This window comes from Vavraia culicis (genome assembly GCF_000192795.1).
Source record: "Vavraia culicis subsp. floridensis unplaced genomic scaffold supercont1.82, whole genome shotgun sequence".
Classification (NCBI taxonomy): Eukaryota; Fungi; Microsporidia; family Pleistophoridae; genus Vavraia; species Vavraia culicis.
In genome coordinates this window covers 1-11,833 of record NW_007360685.1, presented here as the reverse complement: position 1 = coordinate 11,833, position 11,833 = coordinate 1, and the positions used below count along the sequence as shown (strand labels likewise).

Here is an 11,833-nt window from a genome sequence, read left to right as displayed (position 1 = left end):
GGAAGTGTCAATAATATATTTGGTGTTGCTGTAACATCATTCTACAATGATTGGATGAGATGTTTACATTAAATGGATGAAACTTGATTATAAGGAAGAGGTGTTCAACAGAATGCTATCAATCAGGTGTAATGTCAATTATTTTGTGAAAAACTATTAGAACAAATCATTTGCTATGTATTTGAACAACATTCCGGTCAATTTTACAATGTTCCATCTTTTTGATGGGTCAGTCTGTGTCCACTTCAGGTTTAAGCGGTGTCATTTCACGATATGAAAATTGTAACGTAGAATACAATTTATCAGAAAGTGCTGGGTGTTTGTTTGCGAATATGGGCCGTAATCGGTACAGCAACAATGTGGTAGATGCGAGCTAAAGCTATTTTTGGTGGAGTAGATCACAGTAAATAGTTCAGCATTATGAAACATACTTTAGCACGTAATTACGATAGAATAGTTGGTCAAAGTATTACGGGTTTAAACAAAGGATTTCAGCTTCATAATCTAATCGGTATAAAATTTTTCCATCTTTACGAATGTACCACAACAAATAAATTGTATTATTATAAACATAACAATGTTGAAATATAACTACCAAAAATATGAAGAGCAAGTAAATATGAGTGTAGAAAGATGAACATAGAGCTACGTTCTGGCACATTTTTTATTTTGTTTTAACATGTACTTATACTAGTTGATCGCTTACACATGGATTAACCGCTGCATTTATCAATATGTATAAATCGGGCACAACCACCAAAAAGTACATTTCATTATTGTTTGATCATTTTTTACACAGCAAATGTTCTTTCAACCGATAAGCGCCTGCTTACACATTCATGTACGGTTTATCGATATGGCTGGCACCGTACATCCGGCCCAACCAAGAACACTAAGCAAGTGCTACGCATAACAAATGAGCTCGTTCGATTAATCACAACACGTATTTGTGGATCGGCTCCATCTTCATCTGCCCAGATTGTTCATACAAAATAATTTATTATTTTTTTGAAAGACCCTTCCTGAAATGAAGTACTTATTCCTGTACACCGCTATCCACTTCATATCGTTGCTCATTTTCTCGTACAGAGAGTACATGGTGGAGGAGTCCGTCTACTCGGTTTTCATCAGAACAACGAACAATAACGGGCTGCATCTGTTCCACGCTGCCTTCCTGATACTTCTTCTCTTCATCAGCGGTAAACTGCTGGTGAGCTTGTTCCTGGATGGCATTCGCTCTGAGGAGCAAAGTACAATCAACGACAACTGCTTCATGTTCCTGACCGATACTCTGCTCATAATATCGATTTTTTCTGAGGATATATCCATAAAAAATTTGATATTATTCTGCTACCTTCTGACGTTGAAGTGCCTTGCATGGGTGTTCAGTGAACGTGTAACCCATCAGAATGACAGGATGATCGTTTCTTTTGGTGTCCTCATCATTGTGCAGTCGCTTACATCTTTTATCCTCTCCCTGAAGAGCAGTTTTGAGGAACCCAACGTTCAGATTTTATTTACCTTTGAATACGGTATTGTGACCCTTGCATGTGTCAAGTCCTTGGTGTCTATGTTCCTCGAAGATTCTATCAAGTTGTTCTGGGTTGATATAACGTTTGTCTCGCTCAAGCTGGTTGCACATATTTCCTTCTTCTGTTTCACCACCATGCACTATAGAATACCCTTTAACGTGTTCAGGGAATGTTTTTCAACCTTTAAGACGCTCTTCAAGAAAATTAACAACTTCAGAGCGTTCCTTAAGATCAGCAAATACTTGGAAACGTGCCCGAAGATGAGCACAGGTACCTGTGCAATTTGCACGGAGGATATGGAGGATGAGAAAGGACGCATTATAAAGTGCAAGCACTCCTTTCACTTGGAGTGTCTTAAGAGATGGGTTGAGCAACAGCAAGTTTGCCCTATATGCAGGGATGTTATCATGAGCAAGGAAAACGATAATAAAGGGGTAACCGATGGCAGTTTGGTTGGTATTCCGGTTTCAACTGCATAGTAAATAAAAGTATTTCATTATCTCGTGTACGCTACGAGCAATTTATCTAGCATGTGGGTCACCCCAGGTGAAATGTGACTATGAGTTCTCTTGTCTATTAATACAACTCTCATCACACCCGCCCTCCGCGATTTTTAGGGCGACCTGCAATTTAATCTTATCGCACTTCGTGATCTTCCATTTCTTGCACACTTTCTCTGCATGTTCAGTAACTTTTTTAGGGAAGTACTTCTTGGCCAATTCTATACCCTTGAAGTAGCCACATACTCCGCTCTTCGCTTTAAAATCATTCACTCCCACAAAATTAACATTTCTAATGTGTTTGAGATACTTCACCATGTCAAGAAAGTGAGTGGAGAAGAACAAAGTGCCTTTGTGCAGTGCAAGGATGAATGCAACCGAGAAGGACAACCCAGAATTATAATCTGTGCTTCTTCCCATTTCATCAAGCAGAATGAGGGAGCGGTCGGTGGATTTCTCCAGAATATTTGCTGCCAACTGCCATTCTTTCTCAAAGTTGTCATGCTGTGCCAGTTTTGTGAACATTTCATCGTGAATTTTTATCTCTGCCGAATCGGCATTGATTGGAGAGCCTATTTGCGCTAAAATGCTTACTACGGCTATAGTCTTGAGATATGTAGTCTTTCCGCCCATGTTGGGGCCTGTTACGATATTTTTGTTGAGCGAATTGCACGAAAATATTGTTACCGCTTGTTTTACGTCTTGGATTACCAAATTGTAGGTATTAGACACCACAAACCTGTCCGTAAATTTAGGGAAACAGCAGTTTCGGAGTTTGCTAAAGTTAACGAACGATACGATCAGATCAAGCTCAGCTATTACGTCACTCATCCTTTGGAACGATCCTATGTTTGCTTGCACTTCCCTGATCACTTCCATTAAAACATGCTCACTTATGTTCTCTATTTCCACCCGTACCTTGCGCATTCTCATGTTTATTTTCTCCACATCGGTTGTGCTAAAAGTTATGAACTTGCTGTTTTTGCTGATTATTTTTACGTCTCCATTCTCTCCTATAAACTCAGTTCTAAGCACGTATCCCTTGGTACTATCATAATGTATCCTAACAGACGTATCAGCCTCCCTCTCTATCTCCTCTGCCATAGAAAGAATGTCCTCCATGTTTTCGTGGTGTACTTTGCGTTTAATGTCCAATATCACGTTCACATTCTCTTTTACGATTGTAATGCTGTCTTTGATACCGTCCTTGGCAACCAAGCGTTCCATCGCTGGCAGCTCAACGTTGAACTGCTCCAAACACGATATTTCGTGTGCTAATACTATTTCATACCTTTTTTTAATCTTTTGACTGCTCACACATGTGCAGTTCTTCGCATTTCTGTCCTGCAGCTCATCTTCCTCTTTCATATTGTCCGCTTTCGCACCTAAAACCGATACATCATCGCCAGAATGCTCTGTACCGTTCTTTTCACCATCGATGCATTCATCGCAATTCTTTGTACACGAAGCGCTCATGTCATTTTTCGCCTCACAGGTGATGGCTGTGCATTCGTCCATGCTCCTTTTCTCAACGCCCAAAATACATTTCAGCTCTTCAATCACATCCAACAGTTCAACTACACGCCCAACATTTTTTGTTACTCTCTGCTCGAACAGAACATCATAAATCAGCTGATTCATGTCAGGCATCCGCTTAAGCACAGCTTCTATCGCTTTTCTCAACTTCATATCATTTTTCAACAGTTTTACCTTCTCATGCCTGTTATGAATCACGTTTTTATCGGTGTAGGGTTGGCACAGTTCCTCCCTGAGTAGTCTTTCACCCATTTTAGTTTTTGTGTTTCTTACTGCACATACAACATCACTCAGCAGATTCAACTCCTCCACAGTGTTCTTGTGGATTAACATGCGACCGTCCGGCACCTTAAAAACGACTTTAGCACCAGTGTTACGCTGTTTCATGTCTTTATCCGACCAGTCCAATGCATTATTCCGTTCAGGAGAGTAATTACACAAAATCTTGTGCGCCAGCATGCCGTATAAATTGCTGCAACAGTCCATCTCAAAGTACTTCCTTGCAATTTTTACCACGTTATATTCTTTGATGGCCTTGTAGAGCGCTTCCTGCTCCTCAGCGATGTAAACTCTGTCCACGCTATAGCATGTAAGTACGCGCGTTGTCATCGTGAACAACCACGAATCGTAGTATTCGTAGATGTGGAACTCGCCATTCGACCGAATGCACATCCCCAGCAAGGGTCGCACACCACGGCTGAGAGTGATGCAGCAGCTGTTCATGCATCTTCGGTTCCGTCCTTATTTAAGATCACCTCCAATTTTTGTTTGAACGCCCATTTTTTATTTCACCACCACTCCGTTGAGAATGGCACCACACCGGTATACCTCATTTATGTCTCTAAAAATGTACTTATTTACCACCTCACACTCAACATCACCTGAATATGAGGACTTTCGTTCAACAATGAATAAAAGGCACATCGAGCATACCACAAATTAAATGCTTGCTAAACTCAGGAAACCGTTGTTCAAAAAGCGCTCGACCGATCAGCACTCATTCAATGAGGAAAAATTGAACAAACAGCTGTCTGTGACGGCCAAACGGATAGGAACAGCTAATTAACACATGAACTGCGATAAAATAACCAGCGAAGAGTTTTAATTATCCGATACGTTCCTAACAAAATCATAGACAACGATAGCACCGTCATTGTAGCCGGTAACAAGTCGTGTCTTAGACCATGTCAGCGCCGTGCAGTAAACAGTTTTGCTCTCGTTCTCAACCACGGCCGATCTCTCGTTTCCTATCACGTCCCAGCAAATTATGCTGTTGCGCGTACCCACAGCTATTATAGGCTCAGTTATTGCAAAGGCAAGGGATGTAATCGGCGACTCAGTCTCAAAATGCAGCAAACACGCGGCATCGCTCAAATTTATGATGTACACCACGCAGTCACGACCACCATAAGCACAGAAAGAACCATCGGCCGAGACAGAAAGCGCAGTTATCATGTTAGCCTCAGGCACTGGCACCTCATTCGCAGCGTAATACTCCAAATCATTACCATTTACAAATGTTCTGATTATCTTTCCACTGTTAATGTCCCAAATCCGCAACTTACCATCTGACGAGCCCGTCACACACAGATTGCTGTTCGGCACGAACGAAACGCAGTTGACCCAAATAGGAATTGATGACGGATTTTCTGGCGTAAGAACCTTCGAAAGAACACCTTCTGTGTTCCACAGGGCTATGGATCCATCACAAGACCCGGTAATGATCTTGTTATCCTCGGTGTTTATGGTAACACCGGTCAAGTCCTTCTTGTGCCCCTTCAAAATGGTGTACTTCTGTGTATTGACGTCATAAATACGGGCTGTGTGGTCGTACGATGCCGTGATAATCATTTCGTTCGTTCTGTTCGCCTTAACGTCCGTAATAAAGTGATTATGCCCCGCATACCCCTTGATGAGCGTTCCAATGCGCTCCATATCACTTGTATTCAGTTTCCACTGGTATACTTTCTTATCTCTAGAAGCGGAATACAGAATATCTGAGTTTCCGGTGTAGGGTACGTCCAAGGACGTAACGAGCTGCTTGTGCACACGCGATTTTGCCCTTTCTACGAGTGAAGTACTTGCCATCGAATTTTGTTAGGGTAAAATTTTTTTCTGAATAAATTTTGGATTGCTGGAAAGGACCACCATGGTCAAACGGTGCTGTCGTTCAACCCCACACTGCGGCATGTTAGGACAATAAAATTAAATGCCGCGTTAATTCCCGTGGCACGAAGACAAAGTATCGTTTGATGGTATTTGAAATGCAGGTATGTTAGGCAACAGATGAATCGAGAACTAAAATGAGAGCATCCGCAAAAACGTGTCAAATTGTTTAGAAAATGTGATAAATAGGATCAAATCATCATCACTTGAAAAATAAAGGAAGATTTCCCTGAATTATATGAGGAGAGGTGATCAATGCGATTTTAATTGCAAGGGAATCGTTAAATACTACGTCTTGATTTGATACCTTGGTTATAATAACAGTAAAAAGATGGCAATCGATTGATGAGCTGATCGTTGCATTTGTCATTGAGTGCAGTGTAACGATGGTGCGGTCATCACAGGAAATACTTTTAATGCCATGCTGCAGGTGGTAAGCATTAAATATTCTACTATACGTAATCTTACATCATAGCATATTTTATAGGCGCGAAATACGGTTTAATTATCAAAACAATGATCAATTACCGCAGATGATCCTTTTAAACACGTTCATTGGCATATGAGAGCAGTTTTTAATTACTGTTGATAGGATGGTTACCGTAGCACAAATTATTTGTTTTAGTGGCAGTTCTGGTTTGAACAATTGCAGGTTGAAATATTTGGGAACACGGCATAACGACTGTTTTGGAAAATGAACAATTCTAACCACGCACAGTGGTAAACACATACTCTGCCCTGCAACCAAAAATAATACGATTAGTATTACGTGGGATTTGGCAAACAGAAATATATTTTGACACTGTGCTTACTCACACGTTCGTGAAACGTTCCTTACGCAGAAACGTACCAGTCTTAAATACCACTCGCTTTGATCGCCAAATGAAACACTCATATTTATGAATGGTTCGTTGGCATGAACACCATCCATACTCGTAGATTAGACCCTTGAACTTGTGATTAAAGGTAATATTTTCTGATTGAGCATTTCTCATTATCAGGTGTAAAAACTTTGTGACCTCTCCATCGAGTATAAAGGAATTATGGTGATGTTGGCTCATTGTGCCTGTGAAATTTGCACATGTAAAAAATGACGATCCGTTTACAAATAATTGTTGAAGTAACCATCTCATCGGCTTCAAAGTAAAATGAAATTTGGTAATTATGGACTCTCAACCACGTGTGACCCTGGTACATGATACTGAACACCGTATTACAACGCTGAAACACGCAGTCCGAGGAAACGTGGCCATGCTGAGGAGTTGAATATGAAAAGTGCGGTGCGAGTTCGATAAAGCATATGAAAACTACCGTTAGCGTGTGAAACGGCGGCAAACAAGCGTGGCTAAGTGCATACCTAGGCAGACCCTCAGGCGTAGCATCTCTGAGTGTTTAACATTCCGTAGAAAAGAGCTCTTCCGCTGTTCCCTTTGTATAAAAAGCACCACAGCAAAATGTGATCCAATCATACACCTATAAGCTTGCTCATTAGCAAGTTGCTCTGTGAAGAAAAAGGAAACGTAAAAAACAGATGAGCGGAGATAAAGCGCGTATATCACATTGAAACTATCAAATGTTCACGAGGACACCAGAAAGCGTCTTGAAAAATTGAATAATCAGATGGTTAGCATCAAATCAAATGTTAAATTAATGGTTAAACATGAGTTGATTGCTCAGCTGTAACGCATGGTATTTTTTTGTGTCTGCATTTTTAAAGGCATGGCAATCAATTCTTGGTGCACATAGCAAACATTAACTTGCGTTTCATACGATACAAAACTCGAAATAAATATCAACAATTCTGCATATAAAAATATGAATTTGGAAAGGTGCTAGTTTAGAATATTTGGCAAAAATTTTTTACAAATCGTGTAACTGCAGATAAATACGATGAATTACTTCGGAGAAGGAAGAAGCATTACTAAACATGATAGCGAGTTTTATTTGGTTATATGAAAAGAAACGATACAGCTGGGGCGGATCATCAATGCATGCAGAATTTTTTCCTGAATACATGATGGAGCAAGCCACCGGAACGGGAAACTCACATACTGAATTACAGAAAGGTAGAACACATGGATTGGTAATCGTATTCATCAAATGGAATCGAAAACAACCTTCTCTACGGTAACAATTCTAATATCGAATGTACTCGGTAGATACTTCCAGGCATAGACACCCAAAGAAATTACACACATTTTATATGATCTGACGCTAAACATAGTCCTTAAAAATCGTTTATTCATTTAGAAACTTGAAGATGCCTGCGATGATATCTTGGGCCATAGCTCACATGCCTCTCTCGCCACCGGCCCATTGATCTGCGTTCCCCTCAACTCACACTTATTCGTAATCAGCACGGCAGCATTATCCTCAAAGTACATGTGTACCGCATCAGGCCTCCTGATAATCTGTTTCTGTCTTATGGGCACAGCAAGCACGATCTTTTTTCTCAGGTCTGGTTTGCCTTTCACCACCGAACAAACAAGCACATCACCTAGGGTGGCAGCCGGCAGCCTATTCAGCCTTCCTCTGACTCCCTTCACACCGATTACCTTCAACATCTTTGCGCCAGAATTATCTGCGCATAATAGCACGGTACCTACTTGGATACCACGTGTAAGGCGTATGCGGTTCCTTCCTGTGTCTAATGGTTGCTTTCCTCTTCGTACCATCTGTTATATCGGGGTAAAAAATTTTGAAAAATTAAAATTGCCGTAGATGTGGACGTACACGCTGATCAAATCCAAAAGATGCAACTGCCACTAAAAATACACTTACAAGCGACATATAGCGCTTTAAGCATCGTTACAAGCTTTTTTAAATGCATATGCAATTCATTGCAAATTTGTCTAAGAAGCGATTAAGACTTATTCTGTTGATAGTAATAATTTATTTCCACTGGATGTGCACATCACGGTCATTCTGCCTCTACGTCATTCTTCTCTATTTTAACAGGATTGATAAAATCAACGATGCCATCTTCGATAGAAAAGTAGACGCTACAACTGTCACAAACAATTTTTCCCTCGTCTACCACGTTGCCAAAGAGAAACAACCTGGTATCATCCTCAAGCTTGTAGACATCCTCCATGTTTTCGAAAGACTTTTTCAGGCTCTCTAAAGTCTCTTCATCCACCTCCCTATGGAATTCGCTCGTAGGTGTTATTTTGTGTACTTTAGTGGGCATCAGGCGCAGTTTTTGCGTGAAATCGCAGCTGTTACATTTTAAAAGACTGAAAGTAAACGGCAACATTTTCCGATGGGTGCGCCAAATTAATACAAATTGTTTTGAGCGATGTGGAACAGCAAGCATGATTTAAAAATGTGATTTGATCTGCATTCGCATCTATGTACCAAGCTTAGGCCTATCATTCCATCCGCTCGTTGTACTTAATGTAGGTAAAATAACTAAATGTTGATACACCGAATTTATTGGCAGACAAACATTTTTGGAGTTGTTAGACTTTTAAAACTTGTCTTTGAAAACATACCATCACTGAATCTATCGCTTGATATGGTTAAATATTTTGATCTCCAATTTTATAACTGTAACACGGTTATTTAGAAATTATATTTATCATGCCATAACTATGCTCGCTTTGCGTTGCCATTTTCTCTATAATATCTCAAAAACATTGAAATAACCAAGGAGCAGCAGTTCTGTGCATTGCTCGTGTTTAGTAATTTTTTACTGCGAGCTCATTTACATGTCAACTCATAGTTAGCAAATATCGCATATCCTACATATAAAAGAAACGATATCGAGTGCAATGTTCTTCAATAGCTGCAGAATGAGTGGGTAAGTGTCAATTTTATTGTTCTTAACATCTGTCTTGAATAAAAATCACAGAATGATCCTTAATAATTTATCAACTGATTCAGGCTCATCTCAGCAAATTATCAACCAAGAAGATTACCACGAACCTGACATCACACCAATTGAAGGAGTAAACAATAACGAATTGGCATTTACACTTCTTAACTTGATTGCTATACTGGTTTTACTTTCTGCCGTGTTGTCCATTGTTTTTCTTTACGGCAGTTACAAGGCAGTTAAACCCAAAGAGAGGATCATACGCTGGATGAAAACACATGGGTTTGCTTCTGATACAGAGTATGGAATAACAAGCATGATTTTGCATGCTCATAATTTATAGGATTGGCAAACTTTAATGTGTTACTAGAATAAACCTAAAAAAAGACAGTGAGATGACCACAAATTAATAATTTTTGTGCCAAAAAGAATTATTTTCGAATGATTTTAGGCTGTAACAACAATGTCACTGACCTGGTATATTTAATGTTAACATTTGAATGGCAAACTGTACATGTTTAGTTGTTTGTGTAGGATTTAATTCGGTTTAGCAAATTTATTATTGTTGAAAAAAACCTCGTAACAAGAAAGTATAGCTGGTAAGGTATAATAAACCGAGTGCTAAGAACAGAACAAGAAAATTCGGTGGACAATAAGAACTCAAATACAAGCACCTACGAATTGATAATTATTTACTTGATATCGTGTCTACGAGGCATTACTATAATGTTCAAATCCACGAACTCGGCTTAGCACTATGCAGAGAGATTATAACTTGGTGCAACAATTCTCAATTACAATCGTCAGTTCACGAAAATATTCGCTTTTCAACGTTCTATATGAAACATTTGGTATAAAACCGTTCGTATTTTAGTCAAATAAAAAATATTTTATCCTTATGAATCCCTGGCTCAATATATCCGTAATTAACGTTAAATCCACAAATAATAAAGAGCTATTCATGTTACTGCAAAAAGTAAACAATGATAGTGACACTCTAATAGTTCCTATTGCTTCTCTTGTAATCGAGCACGACAGCAAAAGTGGGCTATTTATTGAATCATTAGATACGACAGGCTTGTTCGAGCCAAGGCATCTTCAGACATTCTATGTACAAGCATTCATAGTGTTCGTGGTCAGCCTTTCTAATCCAGAGTATCTGGAGACGTTCAGTCACCCGAAGTCCGAATTGGTGTTCCTGAAAAGCAGCCCAACCAAAAAAATATTGACACCAAAGAAACTGCTGAAATATTGGCAAAACGTCTTTCACATGATATATCCAAACGTTATGGTTCATTCAAATTATTATAAAACTCCTGTTTTATTCAATAGCATCGATCAATTTCATTTTTTTGATGACGATCCGAAATCTAAAACAGAAAAGGTAAATATTGATGATTTTCTATTAATTTTATTGCAACGAAGGGATTTTGTAAAAGGCGGCATTATTATTACAGTGAGAAATGCCTGCTTAACAGCACAGAATATGGTAAATTACTTTGTTCCCAACAGAAAGAGAATTTTGGAGTTATCAACATACTTTGGAGCATTTTACACGATTGAAAATGAAATTTATGACTTTCTCTCAAGGATAAGAAAAGAAGATTATTCTACTCCTGTTACTGCGAGTGAAAGCATCAAAAAAAATGTGGACATAGAACATTTACTGTGCGCAGAAATTCCCCTACTCAGAGAAGAAGAACTCGAAAGAATTCGTGATGACCCGGTCGTTACATTGCAACCAAGGAAGAAAAAGTAATGAATGTTTAAATAATAGTGCTTTGGATCGTTTTTCAAGGATATTAAAGCAAAATGTGCATTCTTTTGTTCAGCCATGTTACGCTGTCTAGATTTTATTCCTAAGATATCACATCTGTATCATCTAGTCAGGTACATCATCAGGGTATGTTCTTGAATTGTTACATTCAACATTTATAGCCATAAAACAAACATTCTTGATTGCTAAGCTTGGTGATTTAGATCAGTAACTGTGTTGTACATTGGTTAAATTGATAAAATTTGCTTCAGTCCGATTTACTTTTACTTATACCTTGATCAGTTTTGCAACATAATTTGTCTGTTAAACAGCTCATCTCTATTTTGAAACAAGCATTGTAAGAATACCCGTAAAGCAAATTCCTCATATATTGGTATCATCGTCGTATGTTTACAACGAAATAATATAGTCGTATAGGTAACAAACCTTTTGTCATCGTATAAACAAAAAGACAACTCGAAAGCTGATCGGTCAGTTTGAAAAGAACAAATTACCTGATCCTTCA

At 39.0% G+C, this 11,833-nt stretch overlaps 7 protein-coding genes across 7 annotated transcripts; 3 read left to right on the top strand and 4 right to left on the bottom strand.

Moving 5' to 3' along the window:
* Window positions 1-1,027: 1,027 nt before the first annotated feature.
* Window positions 1,028-2,026, top strand: VCUG_02605 (uncharacterized protein; the record flags this gene model as incomplete). The annotated part of the gene is made up of 1 exon (XM_008077423.1): window positions 1,028-2,026. The coding sequence occupies one exon, from the start codon at window positions 1,028-1,030 to the stop codon at window positions 2,009-2,011; it is 984 nt and encodes a 327-aa protein (XP_008075614.1). The 3' UTR covers window positions 2,012-2,026.
* A 63-nt stretch (window positions 2,027-2,089) lies between these two features.
* Window positions 2,090-4,291, bottom strand: VCUG_02604 (uncharacterized protein; the record flags this gene model as incomplete). The annotated part of the gene is made up of 1 exon (XM_008077422.1): window positions 2,090-4,291. One exon carries the CDS (start codon window positions 4,289-4,291, stop codon window positions 2,090-2,092), a length of 2,202 nt encoding a protein of 733 aa, XP_008075613.1.
* A 364-nt stretch (window positions 4,292-4,655) lies between these two features.
* On the bottom strand, window positions 4,656-5,656 carry VCUG_02603 (uncharacterized protein; the record flags this gene model as incomplete). Its single annotated transcript, XM_008077421.1, has 1 exon — window positions 4,656-5,656. The coding sequence occupies one exon, from the start codon at window positions 5,654-5,656 to the stop codon at window positions 4,670-4,672; it is 987 nt and encodes a 328-aa protein (XP_008075612.1). The 3' UTR covers window positions 4,656-4,669.
* Window positions 5,657-7,955: 2,299 nt separating this feature from the next.
* On the bottom strand, window positions 7,956-8,518 carry VCUG_02602 (uncharacterized protein). The gene has a single exon (XM_008077420.1). It carries the CDS (start codon window positions 8,407-8,409, stop codon window positions 7,981-7,983), a length of 429 nt encoding a protein of 142 aa, XP_008075611.1. The 5' UTR covers window positions 8,410-8,518; the 3' UTR covers window positions 7,956-7,980.
* An 89-nt stretch (window positions 8,519-8,607) lies between these two features.
* VCUG_02601 (uncharacterized protein) lies at window positions 8,608-8,991 on the bottom strand (the record flags this gene model as incomplete). The annotated part of the gene is made up of 1 exon (XM_008077419.1): window positions 8,608-8,991. A coding segment is annotated over one exon (337 nt), but the record flags the coding sequence as incomplete, so codon positions are not given.
* A 597-nt stretch (window positions 8,992-9,588) lies between these two features.
* VCUG_02600 (uncharacterized protein) lies at window positions 9,589-9,914 on the top strand (the record flags this gene model as incomplete). Its single annotated transcript, XM_008077418.1, has 1 exon — window positions 9,589-9,914. One exon carries the CDS (start codon window positions 9,589-9,591, stop codon window positions 9,892-9,894), a length of 306 nt encoding a protein of 101 aa, XP_008075609.1. The 3' UTR covers window positions 9,895-9,914.
* Window positions 9,915-10,386: 472 nt separating this feature from the next.
* Window positions 10,387-11,443, top strand: VCUG_02599 (uncharacterized protein). The gene has a single exon (XM_008077417.1). It carries the CDS (start codon window positions 10,450-10,452, stop codon window positions 11,308-11,310), a length of 861 nt encoding a protein of 286 aa, XP_008075608.1. The 5' UTR covers window positions 10,387-10,449; the 3' UTR covers window positions 11,311-11,443.
* The last annotated feature ends 390 nt before the right edge of the window (window positions 11,444-11,833 follow it).